Raw genomic sequence first — 22,671 nt, forward strand, 5'->3', positions numbered from 1 at the left:
ATATAATCCCTCAGAGCTTAGGGTACGTGAAGCCCGAAGGCTTATACCCCTTGCAATTAGATCATAGGGATAAAATTAAGAAAATACACTCCCAACATTTTGAAATTATATATATAAAATTTTTATAGGAAAATACTAGTGTGGGAGGTTTTAATATATATTAATAAGATAATAACCTAAGAAATTAAATTACCCTAATATGTGTGATAATAATAGGGATATAATAATAAATTGCTATAATACCTAATGGCATATCCTAATAATAAACCCACCTAATAGCTAGTAGTGATATACACACAAAAATAGGAATGATAATATAATACTAAACTTATAACAATAACGATAACAATAATAACAATAATAATAATACTAATAACAGTAATACTAATAATGACATACTACACGTAATAATAATAATAATAATACACAAGCATATAGTAAGATATCAACATTCTATAAATATAATGATACTCACTTATAAGTAATCAAAACCTCAATATATGCACATAGGGAAACAATTAATTCCTAAGATAAATAACGGTATATACAATAATCATTATGGAGACAATTAATCCCTAGAATAAATATAGGATGTATACTATAATAGTTATGGAAACAATCGAAGTCTTACCATTAATATACAATGACAATGTGGAAACAAATTAAATCCTAGAAATTATGTACTTTTATAAACATGTAAGAGAAAGAAATTAATTATGGAAACAATTCAAGCTATGAATCTAATAGGAAAATATATACAAACTCTAGAGAAATCAATATGCCACAAGAGGGGAACCCTAAAAATAAATATGGAAATAAATTTAGTTTTATCAAGGAGTGTTCAATAATATGAAAATACTAGAAATTGATATGCAATGATGTGGACGAAAATTAATGTGCAATAATAAGACTAATAGTAATAAGCAAATAACTCAAACCCTAAAACAATACTTAAACATAAAATTATCAACCTTCTAAAAACGTGAAGACTACCAAAATCCTAAACAAACCTACACATAAAATATGAAATGATTTAAATAATAAACAATCATAACCAAAACCGTAAACGAATTTAAATAACGCAAATAAACTACAAGAAAAATTAAACCGTATTAACATGATAAACCTAACCTTAAAAAAAAACATAAATACTAACATAGAAAACAAAATGTAAAATAACACTAAACAATATAAATTGTTAAATAATACAACATCGATTAAAAATACATACTAAATAATACAAAATCACTTACCGGCAATAGCTTAGAATTCTCACCACTGAACTACAGTCACAATATAACAACAATAATATGAATACACAATATTACATAATAATACAACAATAATATTACGTAAATATACATATACATGAGCTTAACATTCAATAATAAAACATATATTTATATTTATATATACTTGTGCAAAAATTACGATATTTCCCAATAAGCTAAAATAACCTTGGATATTATCATTTAAACAAATGTTACAACATCAAAAATACTACAATGCGTATTACAACACAAAAATAACAACAAGGAAAATGTTGCATGGATATCAAACATTAAAACACATATTACAATAATAAAATCCAATAATAATAATATTATTTAATATATACAATAAATTTAGACATAAATTAAAACTCCCTAAATATACTACGTGCGAAAGCACATGGACAATAAATACACAATAAACCTGCAAAAATTAATACCTTAAGTCAATAACACACATGTATGGGATGATAAAATATATGTCAAATAAATAAAGAATACACATAGGCTATTACATATCAGAATAAAATAATGAAAGTATTAAATCGAGCCATTACGTATATATAAGATAACGATGTCAATACAAAATAATAATAACAGCTTTATTACGATACTTGTACAAACACTTTAATAATAATACATGACTAATACATAATAATAATAATAACAATATCAATAGAAATTCTATGATTAATATACAACAAATATATAGTAGCCATATGGAACATCTATTATTAATCATATAATATGCATGTACAACAAAACAAAAAACTTAAAGTTTTAAATCTAAAAATCCAAACAGTGTGCGTGTGTGCGTTCGGTACATGTGTGGGCTTGTGTGTGTGCACGGGTAGGGGGACTTACAGAGGTTTGCTGGGCTGCTGTGCTTGGAGCAGAAGGGAGTTTCGGCTGCTGGAGATTCGCAGCAGGAGAGGGCTGGACTGGCCGTAAGGTGCTGGTGCGGTGATGGAGCTCGCGGCTGGTCCTGCTGTGCTTGGAGCAGAAAGGAGTCTCGGCTGATGGCTGGAGGCTGCCGCTGCTGCGGTCGTCGGAGCTACGAAGAGGACGGTGGCCTCCGGAGGAAAGGTGGAGGCTTTGGGCGGTGTCAGTCGGCAGCTTCAGCAGGAGCAGCAGCTGTGCATCAGGAGATGTGGCCGAGAGTTGCAGTGGAAGTCTTCGGGCTGCTATGGCTGTGAGTTGCAATGGGAGAGGGAAGAAGATGGTGAAGCAGGCGGATGGAGAGGATGAAGGAGGTCGGAGACGCAGGGAAGAAGAAGAAGCTCTTTTTTTTTTTTTTCAATTTTTTTTTTTTCTGCTTTGGCTCCTCCTTGTGTCCTTGTGCTGTGTGTGCCCCGGCTGTCTCTGTGCAGCGCCGGATCCCCCTTCTTATAAAATTTTTTTGAAAAAAAACCCTAGCAATATATCCTTTTTCAACTTTTGGTATTTTCTCTTTTTTGGAAATAAGATATACTACCACTATGGTTATAAGGAAACAAAAATAATAATAATAATAAGGTAATAATAATAATAAATAAAAATAATAATAATAATAAATAAAATAATAGTAATAATAGTAATAAAAAACCTTAATGATAATAAAAATTAAAAATAAATAATAATAGAAGTAAAAATAAGTAATAATAATAATACTAATGAAAAATAATAATAATAATAATAATAATAATAATAATAATAATAATAATAAGAATAATATAAAGAAAATAATAATAACAATAATAATAATAATAAGATTAGCGAAAAATAATAATAGTAATAATAACAAATAAAATAATAGTAATAATAGTAATAAAAAACACTGATAATAATGATAATAAAAATAATAATGAAAATAATAAATAATAATAATAATAGAAGTAAAAATAAGTAATAATAATAATACTAATGAAAAATAACAGTAATAATAATAATAATAATAATAATAATAATAATAATAATAATAATAATAATAATATAAAGAAAATAATAATAACAATAATAATAATAATAATAAGATTAGTGAAAAATAATAATAATAATACATACATTGGGCCTGGGTAAAAATGGGGTGTCTACATAAGCTAAAGACAAAACAACCCTTTCAGGTTCCTCTAGAAACTAGGATCGACGCCCCTAAGGACCTGAAACAAAGGTTGTATGTTGGGGTGAGACACTTCTTAGTAAGGTAGAAGATATTACATTAGTGTGTGACCACATGCAGTTATTTCAATTGAAAACAGACACATATAATGCATATTCTCAATACTGTAATATAGGAGATATATAGACATAAATCCTATGATAGATGCTTTATCATCATAACAAGAGAGAGTTCCCGAGGTCAGAGTAGGGTACATGCCCATACACTGTACGATCTTTTTGCCTGGTACTCAAACTTGTGACTTTACCCATTTTAGTTTTCAAATCATAAATATGCATATTTAGAACACTGTCCACCTTAGATACAATAATAACAACTGGCAACACATTACCCCTGGGCCTAGGGGTTATGCAATTTACTATAGTCCAACTGGTACCACTGGGTCCATTAATCCACTAGTGGCCACTCCAATATCCAGCCAACTATTTCGATATCCACATTGAAAATGTGTGGTTGCACTATATCCAATATATATAAAGCAATGGAACCACGCTTAACGTTGAACTTTTTAAGGCTTTCTTATAACGGTGAGCTTTTTAAGGCTTTCTTATAACGGTGTGCTTTTTAAGGCTCTTATATAATGATAAGCTTTTTAAGACTCTGATATAACGATGAGCTTTTTAGGGCTCTAATAGTAACAAGCTGCGGTTTTCAAATATCATATATACAATTTACTATAAAACAAGTTAACTTGTTTCACATTCACAAATCACCTGTACAGTTCTAGTATTTTCACAAACTCATACAATCGTACTGTGGCATAAACCGGCACACAACCTCTCGGTTTAATCCTTTTTACGTTTATAGCTTGGTGTATAACCAGCACCTATTTTCCAAATTTTTCACATAGTAAAATGGAACTCCAGTTCCCATAGTTCATACACGTATTTAAATAGACTTACATATTCCATTTCATATCATATGTCACACTCGTTTAATAAAAAATCCGCTATATAGTATATAACTCAATAAATATCATTTGAATAGAAAATAAAGGGTTCAAACATCTCCTACATTAAGATTCATGCAAATAAAGAAGTTTTGAAAAGTTTGGTGGTCATACGTAAAAGCCCTCATTTTTACCAAAATTGTAAAACCGACATTTTTACCTGATAAAACTTTGCAAATAAGCAGTCATATCATACGTATCAACATAAGCTAACTTTTTAGGAGTTTAATTTTATAAAAAGACTAATCTAAACAAATCCCTTTACCTAAATCCAAATTTCAAAACACAAACGAATCAGTCCAAAACAACGATCCGGGATCCCTGAAACCTATAAACCGAAGAACAATACTTCAAAATTATTCAATGTACTATAAATCTACTGAAACGAAAACGAATCCAAATCCTTACCTCCATTTTAGGGAAAATCCCGAAAATCTTTAAAATGACGATAAGATCCTCTATAACTATAGAGTTTCCTCCTCTGATCCACACAGAAACTTTCGATCATAGAAACAGACAATGAACAGCGAAGGATCGCAGAGAGAGAGAGAGAGAGAGAGAGAGAGAGCTTTTGGGTTTTCTTAACCCTTAAGCAACCAAAAATGATATTTATAGAGCCTTTGACTGAGTCAAATTCATCGACAAGGTGGCACCTTCGTCAACGAACCAGCCACTCAGTTCGTGGACAAAGCTCTACCTTTGTCGACGAACCCCATCTTGATATTTCCTTTGACTCGTTTGGTATTTCTTCATCGACGACATTCTGAATTTCAGCGATGAAGAACTGAAGGGACTTCATCGACGAACATACTGCCTTCGTCGACGAACCCTGCTGTAATTCCCTTGTTACCATTTTCTAATTTATTTTACGGGTTCGGATCTCTACAAGATAGTTTTAAGAAATTAAGTTCTAGATACAAATGTTATGAAAGGTACAAATAGTAATCATGAGTTTATGCACCAAAATTGTCTATCTTGTATTGTCATGTCAATAATTCTAGGGACTCCAGCCACAATCGTGCCACTTTGGACATGTGAGGGTGACTTGTGATTTTGGTGATTCCAAGGTTTCGGGTTCGAATCCTCCTTAAGTGTTTTCTCTAGTGAATTATCAGAGGTACGTTAATGGACGGGTGGCTTTCACCTCCTCGGCTTGATATCGCGCTAAAGTGTCCATAGTGGCATAATGATGGCTAAAGTCCGCGGGTTATCAAAAAAATAAAATAATATATGTGACCATTTGAACTTATTGAATAAGTGGATTAATTTTGAACTTACTAGATTATCAAAGTTAAGTGTCTAGTCTAGTAGCACGCGCAATATACATTGTGAAAATGGATAGTTCCAAATTATTTTCCCTGAACTAATCATGGGTTTTGGCTCTTTGCTATGCGTATCACTATTTTTCATACTTAAATAATCAATCATATATATAATAACATGAAATTAGTGTAGGTCAAATAGTGTGTACTGCATTAATTAAAATCATTTTATTTGTGATGTGAGAAAATTTCTACATACATACAGTTAAAGTATCCGAGCTACACAGAGGAAAAATTCATCTACCATCCGATATCCTTTCTCACTTTTTATATTATTTAATGCAAAAACTCCAACTTGAAAATCTCAAGTATTTTTATATGAAACAACTTGCTGGTGTTTTTGTGAGCCAATAAAAGCCCACTTGGATATCTATTTTCTAATTTATTGGTGGTATTCAAAGCATGATTACTTAAGGAATGTAGATTACTTGGCTCTGTGGCCATCATGACAGGTGGCAGTGTCCCAATGAAGAGAAAATGAATGCTGGGAGTAACATGCCAAAATTAGCATAGTTGATTCCTACTACTCCTCCATTAGTTCTTATAAATTTACTCTAATCCCACGGGCAGAGGTGGCATCCTATTCTGAAACCAACAGCGCCAATAATTGATCGCTATTTTCCCAATCCCCAATCACACCTAATCCAGTACTGCTAATTCCCATTCAAAATATTTTCCACTACGGAGACCCACTTCACCAATCACAATCTTTCCTTCTTCTCTGTTCTAGTTTTGTTTTCTTTCATCTTTTTCCTCTATAAATAGAGATACCCATTTACTCTCTCTCCCCAACAACAAACACACTACTTGTCCCACAATTGCCAGAATAAAATGGCCAAGTCACTGAATCTTTCCGCTGCCTTTGCCTTACTCTTCCTAGCGGCCACGGTCCGAGCCGGTGACCCTGAACTTATCTCTGACTTTGCCGTCCCCGAAGGGGTGGACGGAAGCAAGCTCGACGGGGTGTTCTTCACCTACACCGGCCTCCGGGGCCGGGCTCCATCCTCTAGCGTTGGCCTCGGCCGCAAGTCGGTGTCGGTTAAGGAGTTCCCCGCCCTCGGTGGCATGGGGCTCTCCATGGAACTCCTCGAGTTTGCGCCCGGGGCAGTCAACGTGCCGCATGTGCACCCTCGTGGGGGGGAGATCCTCTTCGTGCTGGACGGCGCGTTGACGGTGGGAACCGTGGACACCACCGGGAAGCTGTACAAGAATGACTTGCAGAAGGGAGATGTTTTTGTTTTCCCAAAGGGGTTGGCTCACTACCAAGCTAACTTCGACAAGAGCAACAAGGCCCTGGTGATATCGGCATTCGGGAGCTCGAACGCCGGCGAGCTGTCGCTACCAAAGAGCCTGTTCGGGTCAAGCGTGCCGGACGAGGTGCTCACGAAGGCATTCAAGGTGTCTGCGGACACCGTGCAGCAGCTCAAGAGTGGGCAGAACTGACGATAGACTGGTTGCATGGTTTGCGTGCATGCGTGCAAGGGTACGTGCGTGCATGGCCGAAGCCTTGCGGGCGGTTGGTAGTTATTGTAGTTAAAGTCTTTTGGGAAAGGAAGGAGGGGAGGAACACCTTGTCGGAAAAAAATGGGGATTTCTCCTTTGCGGAAATAATAATGAATAAATTATGTGAAAGGATTGATGTTTGACTTTATAAAAATATTCAATAGAAATTTTTATGACATTATGAGTAAGACTACTAAAATAGATGCATCCCATATAAAAAATTACTTTTCATAAGTAATGATTTATAAATACAATCTAATTATTGCCATCAAAATATAACAAAAAATTATTGAGAATGCAATGGAGATTTGTTGGGAAATTACAAAGAAATGTAAGCATACAAAACCCCAAATTGATACCAAATTGTGGTAAGATTCAAATTTTTTTTTTTTGTATTAGTTTTTGTTGTTGTTATTATTATTATTATTATTATTATTATTAGATACGCTGGGTTTCCTAGGCTTATGCGTCAGACTAATCTCACGCTTACATCAGTCGTGCACTCAGTCAACACGTAGGAGGTAAATTGCGGATGTGCGCAACACGCGGTAAGGTTTGAACACCAGATTTCACCTTTGTCCAAGGTGATCTAGTGAACCTCCTTACCACCTGAACTATACTCATCATTGTTGTGTTAATTCTTAAATTAAAATTTTATTTCTTAATGGATTTTTTGGGAAGAATGAAATGAATCCAATGATAATGGAAAAACATGCTTTGAAAAAAAAATATCATACATGTGGTTGTAGATGAGACCATTAAATATGAAAAAAAATATATAAGAACATGATACTACAAATATATATATATATAGACTTTTAGTGATGGAATAAAATCGTCACTAATAATGGCAAACCATCACTATTACTTATTAGTGATAGCTTAGTGACAATTCCAAATTGTTAATTATGTCGGTCATGTTAATTGGCTACTAGTGAATCATCACTACTATTTCCATAGTAGTGACAGAAGCCAACCATCACTAAAAGAGTTGAGACTATTGCTAGAACTCACACTATTTTGAAATTGAAATTCGTCTCTACTACTTACTTTTAGTGATGAATTTAGATTTGTCACTAAAACCCTACCTTCTACTACATATTCAAATCCGTCACTATTACCTAACTTTAGCAACAAATTGAAATTTCTCACTAAATGGTAGGGATTTAGTGACGAATATTGATTCGTCACTAATAGTCTACTTTTAGTGACTGATTCAGATCCATAACTACTAGTCTTTTAGTGACAGAATCAGATTCGTTACAAATACTTGTGTTTTAGAGACGGATCCATATTTTTCACTAAAGCCCTATGCTTTAGTGATGACTCTATATTTGTCACTAATACACCAGTTTTTAGTGATGAATTTGAACCATTGCTAAAAGCCACATTGTTATTAAATAGTAGCGAATTTATAAATGTCACTACTAAGTTAGACAAATTAATTTTTTTTAGAAAAAAATCAAGCGTTCATGTGAAAACCCTATAATTATATATTCATCACATATCATATTTGACTATAATTCTTGGTCTACTGTTATAATCATTAAAGAAAAGGTCATTCCGGTGCGCAAAACTCTCACGTATGCGTAGTTCGGGGAAGGGGCGAACCATAATGGGTTTATAGTATGCATCCTTACTTTACGTTTTTGCAAGAAGCTATTTCCACGTCTCAAACCTGTGACCTCCAAGTCACACGGCGAAAAAAAATGTACATAAGTAGAAAAGTTGTTCCATCAATGTTAGTGTATATAATCATGACCTATATATATATGACCTATCCACATAAAAAAAATACAAAAAAGCAAAATAGTCTGCATTATCATCGTCGTCGTCATCATCATCATCATCATCATTAAACACATCGCATACCCTATCAAATAATAATTATAGAATAAATTAGTATAAAATTTTAGAATAATATAACTAAAAATTATTTGAAATATAAAAAATGATTACTACTTAATTAATTAACAAATGATACAGTTCTAAGAGTCTAACTTTGGTTTTAAGGGTCGAAGTTTAAAATCAGGATAAATTTTTGGGGACTGAGTTCCGGCACATCCACAATATAGAAAATTACTTGATGGAGACTAGAAAATTAATGTTAGAGAGTTAACAAAGGCACCACAACCACAACAAAAAAATTCTTTTGTATTTAAACTTGAATATTGAAATCTTTTCCTGTATTCAATATCACACTATTTTGTTTCAAAATTTCACGAGTCAAATATATAATTGAGAATGCTTGATTGCTGAGAATCAAATTTATTTGATTATTGTTATTATGATTTAATAAAAAATGTTGGTGCCTCTTAATTTTCATAAAGCCTTGTTTTTTGTATCTCAATTGCATGTAACATTAATGCCTATACTCAAAATCAACCCAAAAAATCTCCTTACGTGACATCAAGATAGTATTACTTATAATAAAGGTGAACATACTTGGAAGCATGCATCTCAACCAACCGCCCGCCTTTTTGTGGAGGAAGGGACACCAACTATGAGAAGTATTCAAATTGAAACCATAGAACCATATTGCAAAACCCCATCTACATGAAATTCACAAAAGATAAACTACGAATTATGTACACATTTGAGGGAATTTGCTCGTGAGTCTGTTAATTTCAAATTTTTATATTAAAATTCTTATTAATTCACAAGATAAGAAAAATATTTGAAAATTTTCATTTAGGTCTCTTGCATCAAATTCACAAAAAATGTTGGGTCCAATTAGCCTCCTCGTTGATAGGTCCCGAAAGACACAAAAGGTAGAAAAAAATATAGCAACACAATTGAGATCAGTGGTAAGTTTGTTGATGGATAATAAATTAAATTTAAATGAAGGCACATAAAGAACATTAGAAAGAGAGAAATTAGGAGAAAATCGCATAATGCCAGTATGAGTTATAGGAACAATGTCACCGTTTGGAAGCTTAATGGGGCATGGTTGGTTGAGAAGTTTAATATTATCAAGAGAAGACAAATTGGAAGCCATATAGTCGGAGATACATGAATCAACAATCCATTCAGCATTAGAAAAAGAAGCAGAATGACAAGAGGCAAGGTTAACCGCAAAATTGGCAGAATTGGTGTTTAAAGGTGATAAAATATCCAAGAGTTGACGATATTGTTCACTGGTGAGACTAGGGATGGAAATCTCAGAAGAGGTTGAAGAACCTGTCACAGTATTTGCAGTCATTGAAGAACCAGATGCTTCCATAACATCAGATACTGCAGATAAATAAAATCGCTGAATCGGGGTTAAAGCCGATCTTTGCGGTGACCAAAAAATAAACCTTCCATTTAATAATATCGCTGTAAGAACTTGTAACTGAGAGATGAGAGAAAGCTAGAGTCCGAAGAGACAGAGTGAACGACAACGAGTACCGGTGAAGAGGATTGTTGTTGAGAACACGTGAGCACCAGAGATGATGAGAGAACTAAGAGAAATTAGAGTACTGTCGCTGCTGCTGCTTTTGCCGATGAGGAAGATGATGACCGTTGAGAAATTGAGAGATCATCGAGCACACACCGGAGAAATACAATGAGGGCTGGTGATTGAGACTTAGAGACATGGCCAGAAAAGACTGCTACTCGCCCCCTCCTAAAAAACTGCCGAAGGACTGAGAGACGAACCGAGAACATTAGAGAAGACGCCGAAATGGAGAAGACCCCAACGACCAAGATGAGAGAACGTCGGACTGAGCAAGAGAGTTGCCCGAACACAAGCAGAGAGGGATTCCGACGGCGGTGGTTCAAGAGAATGCCAAGAATGAAGATTGCCGAGATTCTTGGGAACGAAGATTGAATGCCTAGAGAACTGCGTGCCTACGAATCTAAGACGTGTCGGAGATGACTAACGCTAGAGAGGATAAACTGAGCTACGCCGAAGAAAGGCTGAGCGGGAGAGAGCTAAGACAGAGTGAGAGGAGGGGTACCAAGAGTTGCAGTAGAGGACGCCGGAAAGGCCCGAGACGATGTCATAAAAAAAACTTGCAGCTTTCGATGCAGAGATGATTGCAAAGACTCAGACACGATGCTACAGACGATGACCGCAGAGAGTCAAAGACGGAGCTGTCGGGAAGAATTCCTACCAACGAGAGATGCAATATTTGGATGGCAAGCCGTGAACAGCTTTGTCAGGGTCAGCCGTGAGAGAAATAAACCAAAGAAATCAAAAAAAGAAATTGTAGGGAAACCTCGATATTTAGAGAGTGTAGGGATGACGATGACTATGAGAGCGCCGAATGACCACGACAATGGCTTCAGGGCAGGGAGACCTGAGAAATGCTGTTGGAACTGGGAACAAAGAGGGACTGAGTGTGATGCCCCGAACCCGCCATGTGGGGCCCGGGTGCCACGTGTTCCAATCACCTGTATCTGATACCATAATTAACATGCACGCAGCAGAACACAAATAAATATCTTCAAGTAAATACCAGAGTTCTATGTAGTAACCCAAAAACAAACACTACAACATCCATATCAGTATCTTACAATACCCCAAAAAGAAACCAGCAAAAACAATCCCAGCCTAGGCCTTCAAACACGATCTCTAGAAGAACCTGAAAAATTGTTAATCCACCAGGGTGAGACACTTCTCAGTAAGGGTAGAATAAATTATAAAGTGTGTAACACATGAGTTTTAATATCTACATATCAAATAAACTGCTTCTCACATAATATCAATAGCAACTAAGAAAATATACCATTAATAACATCCCTGACATCTAATATCATACACACATCTAATATGTACAAGTACATAATTTTTATGCAGACGAAAGTCCTCGAGGATAGGGAAGATTACCAGCCCATACAAGTAGCTTCCCTCTGCTCTGGTACTAAAAACTACTTACTAGAGCACTCACCTTACTCAGTAAACCCTCAGGTGAAGTATTACCTCGCCGCCAGTACACATATCTTTATTATTTTAAAAGCGAAGGTTTTCGAGGATCGGGATGTCTACCCGCCCATACAAGTAGCATCCCTTTACACTGATACCAAGAAACTACCTAACAAAACACTCGCCTTTCTCAGAAAGCCCCCTATGGTATGTTTACCTCGCGCATGCACACACATGCATTCACAATATGCTATACCATTATTTTTATGCTATAATAAAATTCACATGCGCACAACAAATCCACACAGGAAATCATGCATCTCATACTTCATCTTCTAATGTCCTCAGTACGTGGCCCACACAGAGCAATTGCGTACATGTCAGTACATGGCCCACACAGGCACCTACGTACTTCTTATCTACACGTGGCTCACACAGACACCACTACCCACACAGGGTACATAACATGACCTACACAGACACCATTATGCACACATGATATAATGTGGCCCACACAGGCACCACTACCCACACAGGGTACATAACATGGCCCACACAGGTGCCATTATCCACACAGGCACCACTATTCACCAGTATCCAATCCCCATGACTTACCCGTCATACATCAGTAGAACAAGCTCCTCGACCTGCCAATGTCCTACCCCATATAAATGACAATATGACAAGCTCATCAACCTGCCAACGTCATATCATGATTTATATTTAGGCAATATAACAACCTCCTCATACCAACGTTATATTGATATGCATACGAATAACCACGCCAGTTAGTTCACACAGATGCATCAATGCATTTTCACACAGGAATCCAACAGATCAATACATTTCCCACACAGTATTCCAATAGATCAATACATTTCTCACATAGTATTCCAACAGATCAATACATTTCCACACAGGAGTCAAACATAACAACTCATTCATCATCCCATAATCATTTCAAACATCCCCACATGCAAACCCAAATACCACAAAAATTCATATTCAATTTATTAGGAAAAATTTCTCTCATGTCACACGAATTTAATATCATATGCAATTATTCCAAATATAACCTTAAACCAAAATCATCATTTTTCCAATAATCAGGCTGTTCCGAAAATCATATAGATAAATAATAAACTTCATATGCTCGTAAATAACCGGTTTACCTTAATAAAATACTAATATAATTTTATTTCCCCTTACCTGATTCCCTGAACCACGCCTGTAGGGCTCCCAAACTTATACCCGCGGCGCTCACCCGAACCCTGATTCAATCATATCAACCCCAATAAAATATTATTTTAACATTTCCTAATTTACAATAATTAAATATCAATTAATTTCTAAATAACCCATTTATGCTAGTTTTGGAGCTATTTCTACAACGACCCCACAAGAAATTCGTTTTACTAGACTTGTAGAGAATCATCCCTAGATTCTCGTGGTGGTGTCCGATCGCCCATTTGACTTAAAATTTAGGAAAAAATGAGACAAGAATGAGAATTTAGCTTACCCCAGGAGATATGCTTACGTTGCTCCTACGACAAATCTGCTTCAGTAGATATGTCGGTGGCGGAGAATGGAATTCAGTGGTATTTCGGATTTTCAATTGGGCGAAAATCTACCACAAAGCTGTAGAGAGAAAATGAGTGAAGAACGTGAGCTGAGAGATTTTTTTTTTCTATTTTTACTTTATCCACACTTTAAACTTTTATATATACTCTTATATATATATACTTATATATACTTACTTATATATACTTATATATATATATATATATATATATATATCCTTATATGTATTTAAATACACACACACACACACACACACACACACACACATATATATATATATATATATATCCAAAATCCTCAAATTTCTTAATTTAATTAATTTTCTTAATAATAATTAATTAATAATAATTTTTTTAATTAATTAATTAATTTATTTTTATTATTTATTTATTTTTGGGTCGTTACACTGAGAGAGAGATCGCCAAAGCTGCTGCAGAAGATAGACCAGCTGAGAAGAGGAAGCCAGAGAGGGCGATGACAAGAGAGACCCGCAACAGTGGGGGCAGAGCACCCCCAGGGTGTAGCTCAGTTAGCAGGGCGAATGCTGGGAGTGCCTCTCACGAGGTCAGCCAATGTGCGCCTCCCGGGTTCGATTCCTGTGGCTGGCTCTTGAATATACCTCCTCGTGGTGTGTGGGGTAGCATCACGGGGTGTGGGATTAGTCGCGGACCGTAAAACGGATGCGGACACCCGACGATATTCAAAAAATAAAATAAAATAGTGGGGGCAGAGCAGCAAGAAAGAAAGAAAAGAAGAGAAAAAAATTAGGTTTACTCTGATACCATGTTAAATTGGGAGAACAGTTTATTTTTCTCTGTTGATTCACACACATTATAAGGATTCAAAGGGTATATATATACATGAGATAATTTAAAAAAAATGGAAAGTGTATATTTGTCTAAGATGGAAGTTATATATTTCTCTAATAAAAAAGTTATAGAGAATGTAATAAAATTTTTTGGTGAAATCGCAAAAGAATAACATAAAATACCCTAGCTTGATATAATATTGTCATAGGATTTCAAACTTCTCAATTGTATTAGTTTTGGTTGTTGTTTGGCTATACTCATCATTGTTGTATTAATCATTAAATTAAAATTTCATTTTCTAATGGATCTCGTTGGGAAGAATGGAATGAATTAAACTAAAAATGGAAAAACATCCTTTGAAAAAAAAAATCTAATGCACAAGGTTGCGAGGAACATGAAGAGTCCATAATATAGAAAATTAATTGAGGGAGACTACCAAACTACTGTTACATTATACTTTGTAGAAGGCTATCAAGACCATAACAAAAAAACAAAAAAAAAAAAACATATCTTTTGTGGGTTCTTATGTTTTAAAAAATTTAAACTTAAAACATTAAAATTTTTTCCTATATTCATCACCATAATGACTTGTTTCAAAATTTCATGACTCACGTTCTTGAGCCATAGTCGAGGATGCTTGGTTGTTGAAATTAAAGTTTAATCGGTTATTGTTACTACAATTGAGTAGAATAATGTTGGTGTAATTTTCATAGAGTTTTGTAATTCTTTGTACCTTAGCTGTAAAATTAATGTCTATACTCAAAATCAACTCATAAGTCTTCAAAAACAAGTTTATAATTATACACATGATATACCTGAGAGCATGAATCACATCCATATACATTTTTTTTGTAGAGGGAAGGGACACCAATTGTAAGAAGTATTTGTCGCGACGTCCTGGATCCAACTAGAGAACCATTCTCTGGCAAAAAGGGGTTCGACTGGGAACAGCAAAAAATGGAAATGTGTGATTTTGAAAAAGGATTTTTGTCGTGGAAAACAATGTGTGATGGAGTCGCCACTAACCTTTTGAAGTTCAGTTAGAACACTTGATTGCTACCTCGTTAGGGGTAGAATCGGTCTGCGTCATCAGAGTCGGGTTCAAGAGTACGGTTACGCGAGGGGAAGGTATTAGCCCCCCCTAAGCGCTGGTTCTTACAAACGGTACCAGATTAATAAAAAATTATCTCAAAATAAATCCAATAAGCCTTTCAAAATTATTCCCTTTCAAAAATCAGAAGAACGAAAATACTATATAGGTATTCCCTCAGAACTGGGGCAATCAAGTACTTCGAAGAGTCCATGCCCTAGGATACAATCATCGGGAAGGAAAATCAAGAAAATAGAGTACAAATACTCTCTCGAGGTTTTTGAATCTGTAGATTTTTCTGAGTAAGAAAATACTATTCCGGGAGGTTTTTGAAGTTTATTCGGGATGGAAATGTGCCTATAGAACATTTTTGTGATTTTCTCAAGTGTGAAAACATTTTTTTGATTTTTTGTGGTTTTTTTCGAACTTCAAAATAGTACAAAATAAAAACCATGGAAATCAAAGTATGAAAATATTTTTGGTATTTTCTGATAATTTTGTAGTTTTTGTGAATTTTCTGAATAGTAATCAAGTAAAATGGAGAAAATCGGCGTGAACCGGTTCAGGGGGAAGGATGAACCAGTCAAACATTGACTAGTCCGAGGGAAAACCAGTTTAAGGTCTTGGTCTAGACCATTTTGTGTATTTTTCAATATTTTTCTGAACTTTAAAATAGCACAAAACGAAATTTGGAATGAAAACTGCGAAAGTTGAAGCTTGGAAAATTTTTTGGGGTTTTTCTAGAATTTTTGTAACTATTCAGGGATTTTATTCAAAATTTAAAACATATTTTTTTTTGAATTTTTGTGAAATGAATGAAAAAGCATCTTTTGAAAATGCTTTAGAGATTCTTTGGATTTTTTCATATTTTCTTCAAAAATTTTTGAGTGCAAATCATTTTCAAATCTTTAAGAGATTTTTTAAAATTTTTCTAGGAATTTTTCTAGATTTTTATGTGTCTTTTATGAATTTTTTGTGATTTTTATGGAGTTTTTTGGGAATTTATTTAAATATATATATATATATATGCATATATATATATATATATATATACTAAACCGGCTTTGTACCGGTTCAGTGGAACCGAACCAGTTCAGAGGAGAACCGGTCCAATGTGGGTCAACCATTTTAAGGTCCTACCAAAACCCCACGTGTCGCATGGCAAATGGGTGATGGGGATAGACCTGGATTGATTGGTGACAATGGGTAGCAGCCGTTCATGGAGAGGAATGGTCGGACAAATGTCAGTAAACCATGCCTCATTGACCATGTATGGATGAGGTGATACCACGTGTCACAAAACCGTGGGCCGAGTACCCGAAATATTTAAACCCCATTTTTTACTTCTACTCATTTTGCACCCTTTTCTCACATGCAGGATCGCCCTCTTTCTCCTGGGATTTCTTTGCTTCCATGGAAGACCCAACCTTCGTCTCCTCTCTTTGCCTTACAACACCATGAACTCTAGACCGAAGCAGGTTAAAATCCGAGCTCCTGTCCAGAAATTGACACCGAGCGGCTCATGTTCTTTGTACATCGCACGTCGTCCTCTCACCCCATCACCCAAACTTTGGACATTCCAGACCTTCGTCTCCGGCATAGACGCTTAGAGGTGACACGCCACGCCTTGCGGGTAGTTAGTATCACCGTCAGCAACACTGGCTGCGGCCTCCGTGGATCCAAAGCGCTTTGGTAGTATTCCAATTCACCTATTGACCCTCTCGTCCTGCGAACGTGGCCCTAGGCCGAAGCTTATATCTCTTGTAGTTCTTCTCCTTTAGCTTCCACCTCACACCCTTCACAAGACGCCTTGACACTCTTTAGGATCCCGACCAACAGACGCCTCCATTTATCCCAACAATGGCCGAAATTTGAACGTGCAGTGTGGTTGCTCCCTCGTTCCATGAAGCTGGAGTTCACGGTTCAAATTCAAACCGAGTGCTCGAGGAAGATTGCAACCCAAACTGAGGGTTCCCAGGCCTAAGATCCGTCCAAGTGGGTGGACTTTCAAAAGATGAGCATTTCCATTTGCTTTATTTATATTTATGTTTTATTCAACCTTTTGCCTTCTGCTTTTGGGACTTTGGGATTGGGATGCCGGATTATGTACAAATCTGTTATGGATTTAGGTTAAAACGAAGATCAGTGTACTTACTCGCGCCTTAGTGTTCGGATGTGCTCCTTGAGTCCCAGATTTACTAAGGTTTAGTTTGGGATTTAGGGTTTCGAGTGTCTTGGGGTAGGTTGAAGATGAAGACGAGTTGACTCGTCTTTGATCGGGCAAGTAGTAATGAGTTGACTCGGCGGGTCACGCGACTCCGGGTGAGTCCGAGTGGGGTGATGTAACGCCCCATACAACTAGCACCCTCTGCTATGATATTAAGCAACCCAAAGGTCGCAGTTAAAGCATACCAGGACACTCACCTTACTCAGTAAGCCCTCAAGTGATAAATTGATCTTATACTCACATAGTTCATACAAAAGTTTACTAGCGAAGGCCCTAAGGATAGGGAAATCTACCCGCCCATACAAGTAGGTTTTCTCTGCCCTAGTACGTTATGCGGCTACTGCCACATCTGTAACTACTAGTGCACTCGCCTTACTCAGTAAGCTCTCAAGAGAAAGGTATGTCTTGCCCAATCGTAACATATTCTACGTACATACATACTTTTAATATCATAATACATCATTCTTTCTATCATTATTCAATCATACACATCTGTTCATATTCATAGCTTAACATTGCGTTGCATTTCACTTTAAGTGACTCATTCTCATTTTATATTATTCACATTTCAGATTTCATTTCATTTCATACCTAACATCTTTCAGCTGTTTTACCCAGTATTTTTCAGCTGTTACACATTTATCCAACCATTTTTAGCTGTTTTACTCAGCATATTTTAGGTATTTTACTCAAAATATTTCAACTGTCATATATTTACTTAGCCACTTTCAGTTGTTTTACTTAGCATATTACAACTATTTTACCCAGCATATTTCATTTGTTTACCCAGTATATTTCAGCTATTTACATGGTTGCATTAACACACACAATCAACATATTTCATTTAACATTTTCATACTCAGTTCATTCCCTGTATATTATGCATCTCATACATATACCATATTTCCATACAAAATTCCTATTTACTCATGCCATACAATTTAGCAGTAAAATTCATACATTGCCTGAAAATAAGTCAACCCACAATTAACATTCATATATTAGAAAAATACTTTTAATTTCTTGCATAATTATTCTAAAAAAAATATTTCATTTTCATCAGTTTAATTTCACATATATGTATCTAATAAATAATCCTAAATTCGGAAAAACATAATTTAAATGGTTGACATTTTAAACCCATACTGAAAAATTTACACGTACATATAATACAATTTATTTTTCATTTAATTCATAAAAGTTCTGATTTAATATATATATTTCCCTTACTTTGTTTCTTGTACTAAGCCAACAGGGACCCCGAAAAGATGTTTGCGGCGCTCAACCGGACCCTGAAATTAAATTCCTAATTCCAATAAATTATTCATGAATAAATTATTATTTAAAGATTTCCTAGGGTCATAATTCCTAAGTAAATAGTAATACTCACAAATATACCCAAATTGTCAAATTTTCCAAATCTCACTATCGTTTTGGAGTGGGGCCTAGAAAACCCCAATTGAAAAATTATCCATACCAAAATGATGACAACCATGATTAGGACCACGTGGTGGTACCTGATCGTCGATTTAACTGCATATTAATAGCGAAATTGGGAAAATAGAAAAAAATTACCTCTCCCCAAGAGCAGTGTCTAAGTCATTCTCATAAAAAATCTGCTCTAATAGAAATGTCGGTGGCAGAGTTAGGAACCCAACGACACCTTCCATTTCCCGATCGATCGAATATTTGTCAAGAAATGAGGGAAGAGAGAGAGAGGCATTCACGAAGACGACGAAAGAATTCCAGAGGGGGGGGGGGGGAGCTCTCTGCAACTCAGATTTTGAAATCTGAAGGAAGTCTCTTTTGTCTTTTTTTTTTTTTCTTTACTTTAACTTAACATAATAATATTATATCACATATATATATATATATATATATATTTATATTTATATTAAACTTACATATATATCTTTATTCCAATTTTTTTTACTATTTTTTTATTCATTTAATTAATTCATTAATAATTACTTTTTTTTTCATACAATTTTTTTTATTTAATACATTATTTTAATAATTTTTAACTAATTAATTGATTAATAATTTTAATGAATTAAATTTTTTTAATTATTTTTTTTAACTTTTTAATTTTTTTTCCAGGTTATTACATTCTTCTCTCCTTTAAGAAATTTCGTCCTTGAAATTCGTTACCTAATCTTTCATCTCCATAATTCTACGATTTACTATACCTCATACCATTCAATAAATATGTCTCCTAAATAAATTTTTACATCATCAATAATTCAATAAAATCATCATCATCTTCAATATAAATTCATACCTGCCCTCTTGGCTTTATCTGCCTCATCTAGGACCATCGTATAATCACGTGCTCGTCCACCTCTACCTAGTGGTATCTGCTGATTTCCCTCGATACCATAACCTCTAAAATCAGCTAACCTCACCATCGAGTTCAAATCCCAAGTTCGAATTTCTCTGCTCGGAAACATCACCATCGATGGATTTACCATGATTTTCTAGAACTAACTACTTCTTCAGAAAAACACAGAAGACCATCAAGGGATTTCTGCCCCCCAAGCTTACGAAACACAACTCAATCTACCTATTCATATCCTTATCGCAACTCAATCCTATACTCTGGTATAAATCATTCCTAACCTAATACTCTAATATTTCTTTATCCAGGTGATGTGAATCTAATCACACTTATGGCCGGACATTACTCTGATACCATCTGTAATGCCCTGAACCCTTAAATCCGGGTCCAGCGCGTTATACCTGATAAAATCACACTTATGGCCGAACATTACTCTGATACCATCTGTAATGCTCTGAACCCTTAAATCCGGGTCCAGCGCGTTATACCTGATAAAATCCCTGATAATCTATAATCAATATATACGCAGCGTAAAACATAAACATAATCTTCCAATTATAATACCAAAATTTTCTAAAATCTATCTATAATCCATAATAAATTATCCATCACCTACATTTCCACAAATACATAACTCCCAAAATAATTCAGTATTTTCACAATCATTCCTTACTCAATAGCCTTAAAACATAAAGACATAAAACATAAATATTTACATTCCCCAAAATTAACATAGAAATATATCCTTTTCTTTTTCTATTTCCCAATAATGTTATAAAAACCTCGAGCTTTGAATTGTTTTGGGAGTTATGTATTTGTGGAAATATAGGTGATAGATAATTTATTATGGATTATAGACAAATTTTAGAAAACTCTGGTCTTATAATTGGGAGATTATGTTTATGTTTTCCGCTGCGTATATGTTGATTATGGATTATCAGGGATTTTATCAGGTATAACGCGCTGGACCCAGATTTAAGGGTTCAGGGCGTTACAGGTGAGGCACGTGTGAATGGACACGTGAGGTCTAGTGGGCTTGGTCTGGGTTTCTGAATGGGCTTGGGGGTGTATTGAACTTAGAAAGGGTCTTTTGGTTTTATTTAAGACTGAAAATGGGTTGTGGGTTTAAAATCTGAGCGGGCTTGGTTTTAAATTAACATTGAGCTTTTATTATTTAAACAAACCCGGGCTGGAGGGGTTTCGAGAACAAAGGGGCTGGCTCTCTAGGTATTTTTGAAATTGGACTCAGAGGGTTTTGAATGGATGTTGGGCTGGAGATCCGGACCTTAAATCAGGTGCAGGTATAAGGCTCGAGTTTGGGTCCACACTCAGATTCAAAACCTAAGAAAGAGGGAGGTCACCTGCATCCCTACCTACACATGTTTAGCTATAACATACATTGAACAACTTTAAGATTGGATTTTTACCTTTTCACTTTCCTCCTCCAGTCTTCTTTTCCGGTTCTCTGGGTCTGTCTATGCATGAATTCTGATGTGGTAGGCTTTTTGCTCTGATACTGAAGGTTGCTCAATGATTTGAAGTTGAATTACTGCTTTTGTGCTCTTGAAAGAATTTTTTTTACGGAGCTCTCTCTCTCTCTGGCTTCGTCCTCTTTGAACTCTCTCTGCTCTATTTTTCAAACTAGAAGAACCTCCCCTTTCTTTCTTTTTCTCCTAATTCTGGCAGGGCTTCTATTCTATCTTAGAGGTGCCTTTGCAGTGTGCAAGCCTCCCTATTTATAGGGAAACTGTGGGATGATTTTGGTGCCAATTCCTCTCTTCCGGTGTGAATTATTCCAACTAATTCCCCCATCAATGAACTGTCAGGAAATGATTCCTTTATAACAACTTTTATTCCTTCTGATTTTGCACTTTTCTGAATTTCATTTTCTAATTTGTCATCCTCCTTTGTGCGCAGGTGAACACGAGAGATCCAGCTAGCATTACAGGAGTGGCGGGCTTTCAGGCTCTTCCACATGCCCTTCAAAGATAGGAGGGCTTGGTATCTTTATTTTGTTTTTTTGTATATATATTTTTTTATTTTTCTACTGCAACTGATTTTATTCTTTCTTTTCTGCGCAGGTGGATTGGATAATTGAGACAATTGGAGATTGGAGAATTGGATATTTCCCTTGTGTCTTATTGCATTTGTTTTTGCATTTATTTTCTCCATGCACATATTGTGATGCACCCCCCAGGTTTATTTGTAAAACCTCTCATATATGCCTTCGTATGTTACTTATGCACGTGCTCCTTTTCTCTTTTGGGCAGTAAAATGTAACATCCTGTGCTTCTCAACTCGGAACAAAGTTCCCAATGACCAACCTCGACCTGCGAAGCCGATGATTAATAAAAATTAACTTTAAGTCTTGAAATTTGGAATACCTGCTCCATAAAACTTGGACATTAGAAACTCGATTTTCAACCAAGATATCACTTAATTCTGAAACCCGCACCATGGTTAAAAGAATCGAGTTTTAAAATTATAAAGGACTCAAAGTTTTTTTTTTTTTGAAACAAAAAAGAATTTTATTTTATTTGGGAATTATCGGACCCTAGTTGAAATTAAAAGGAA

The 22,671-nt window shown here is 35.3% G+C and overlaps 1 protein-coding gene and 1 long non-coding RNA gene across 2 annotated transcripts; both read left to right on the plus strand.

Moving 5' to 3' along the window:
• The first annotated feature begins 6,531 nt into the window (after positions 1 to 6,531).
• Positions 6,532 to 7,143, plus strand: LOC131160915 (germin-like protein 9-3). Its single transcript, XM_058116789.1, has one exon. It carries the CDS (start codon positions 6,532 to 6,534, stop codon positions 7,141 to 7,143), a length of 612 nt encoding a protein of 203 aa, XP_057972772.1.
• A 9,862-nt stretch (positions 7,144 to 17,005) lies between these two features.
• Positions 17,006 to 22,336, plus strand: LOC131159870 (uncharacterized). The gene is made up of 2 exons (XR_009137878.1): positions 17,006 to 17,224; positions 22,015 to 22,336. It is a non-coding gene; the product is annotated as an uncharacterized LOC131159870 (long non-coding RNA).
• Positions 22,337 to 22,671: the final 335 nt, after the last annotated feature.

Source organism: Malania oleifera, chromosome 7 (genome assembly GCF_029873635.1).
Source record: "Malania oleifera isolate guangnan ecotype guangnan chromosome 7, ASM2987363v1, whole genome shotgun sequence".
Lineage (NCBI taxonomy): Eukaryota > Viridiplantae > Streptophyta > Magnoliopsida > Santalales > Ximeniaceae > Malania > Malania oleifera.

Bases quoted from the DNA above. Each gene is read 5' to 3' on its own strand.
- LOC131160915 (XM_058116789.1), top strand. From the start codon at position 6,532: ATGGCCAAGTCACTGAATCTTTCCGCTGCCTTTGCCTTACTCTTCCTA.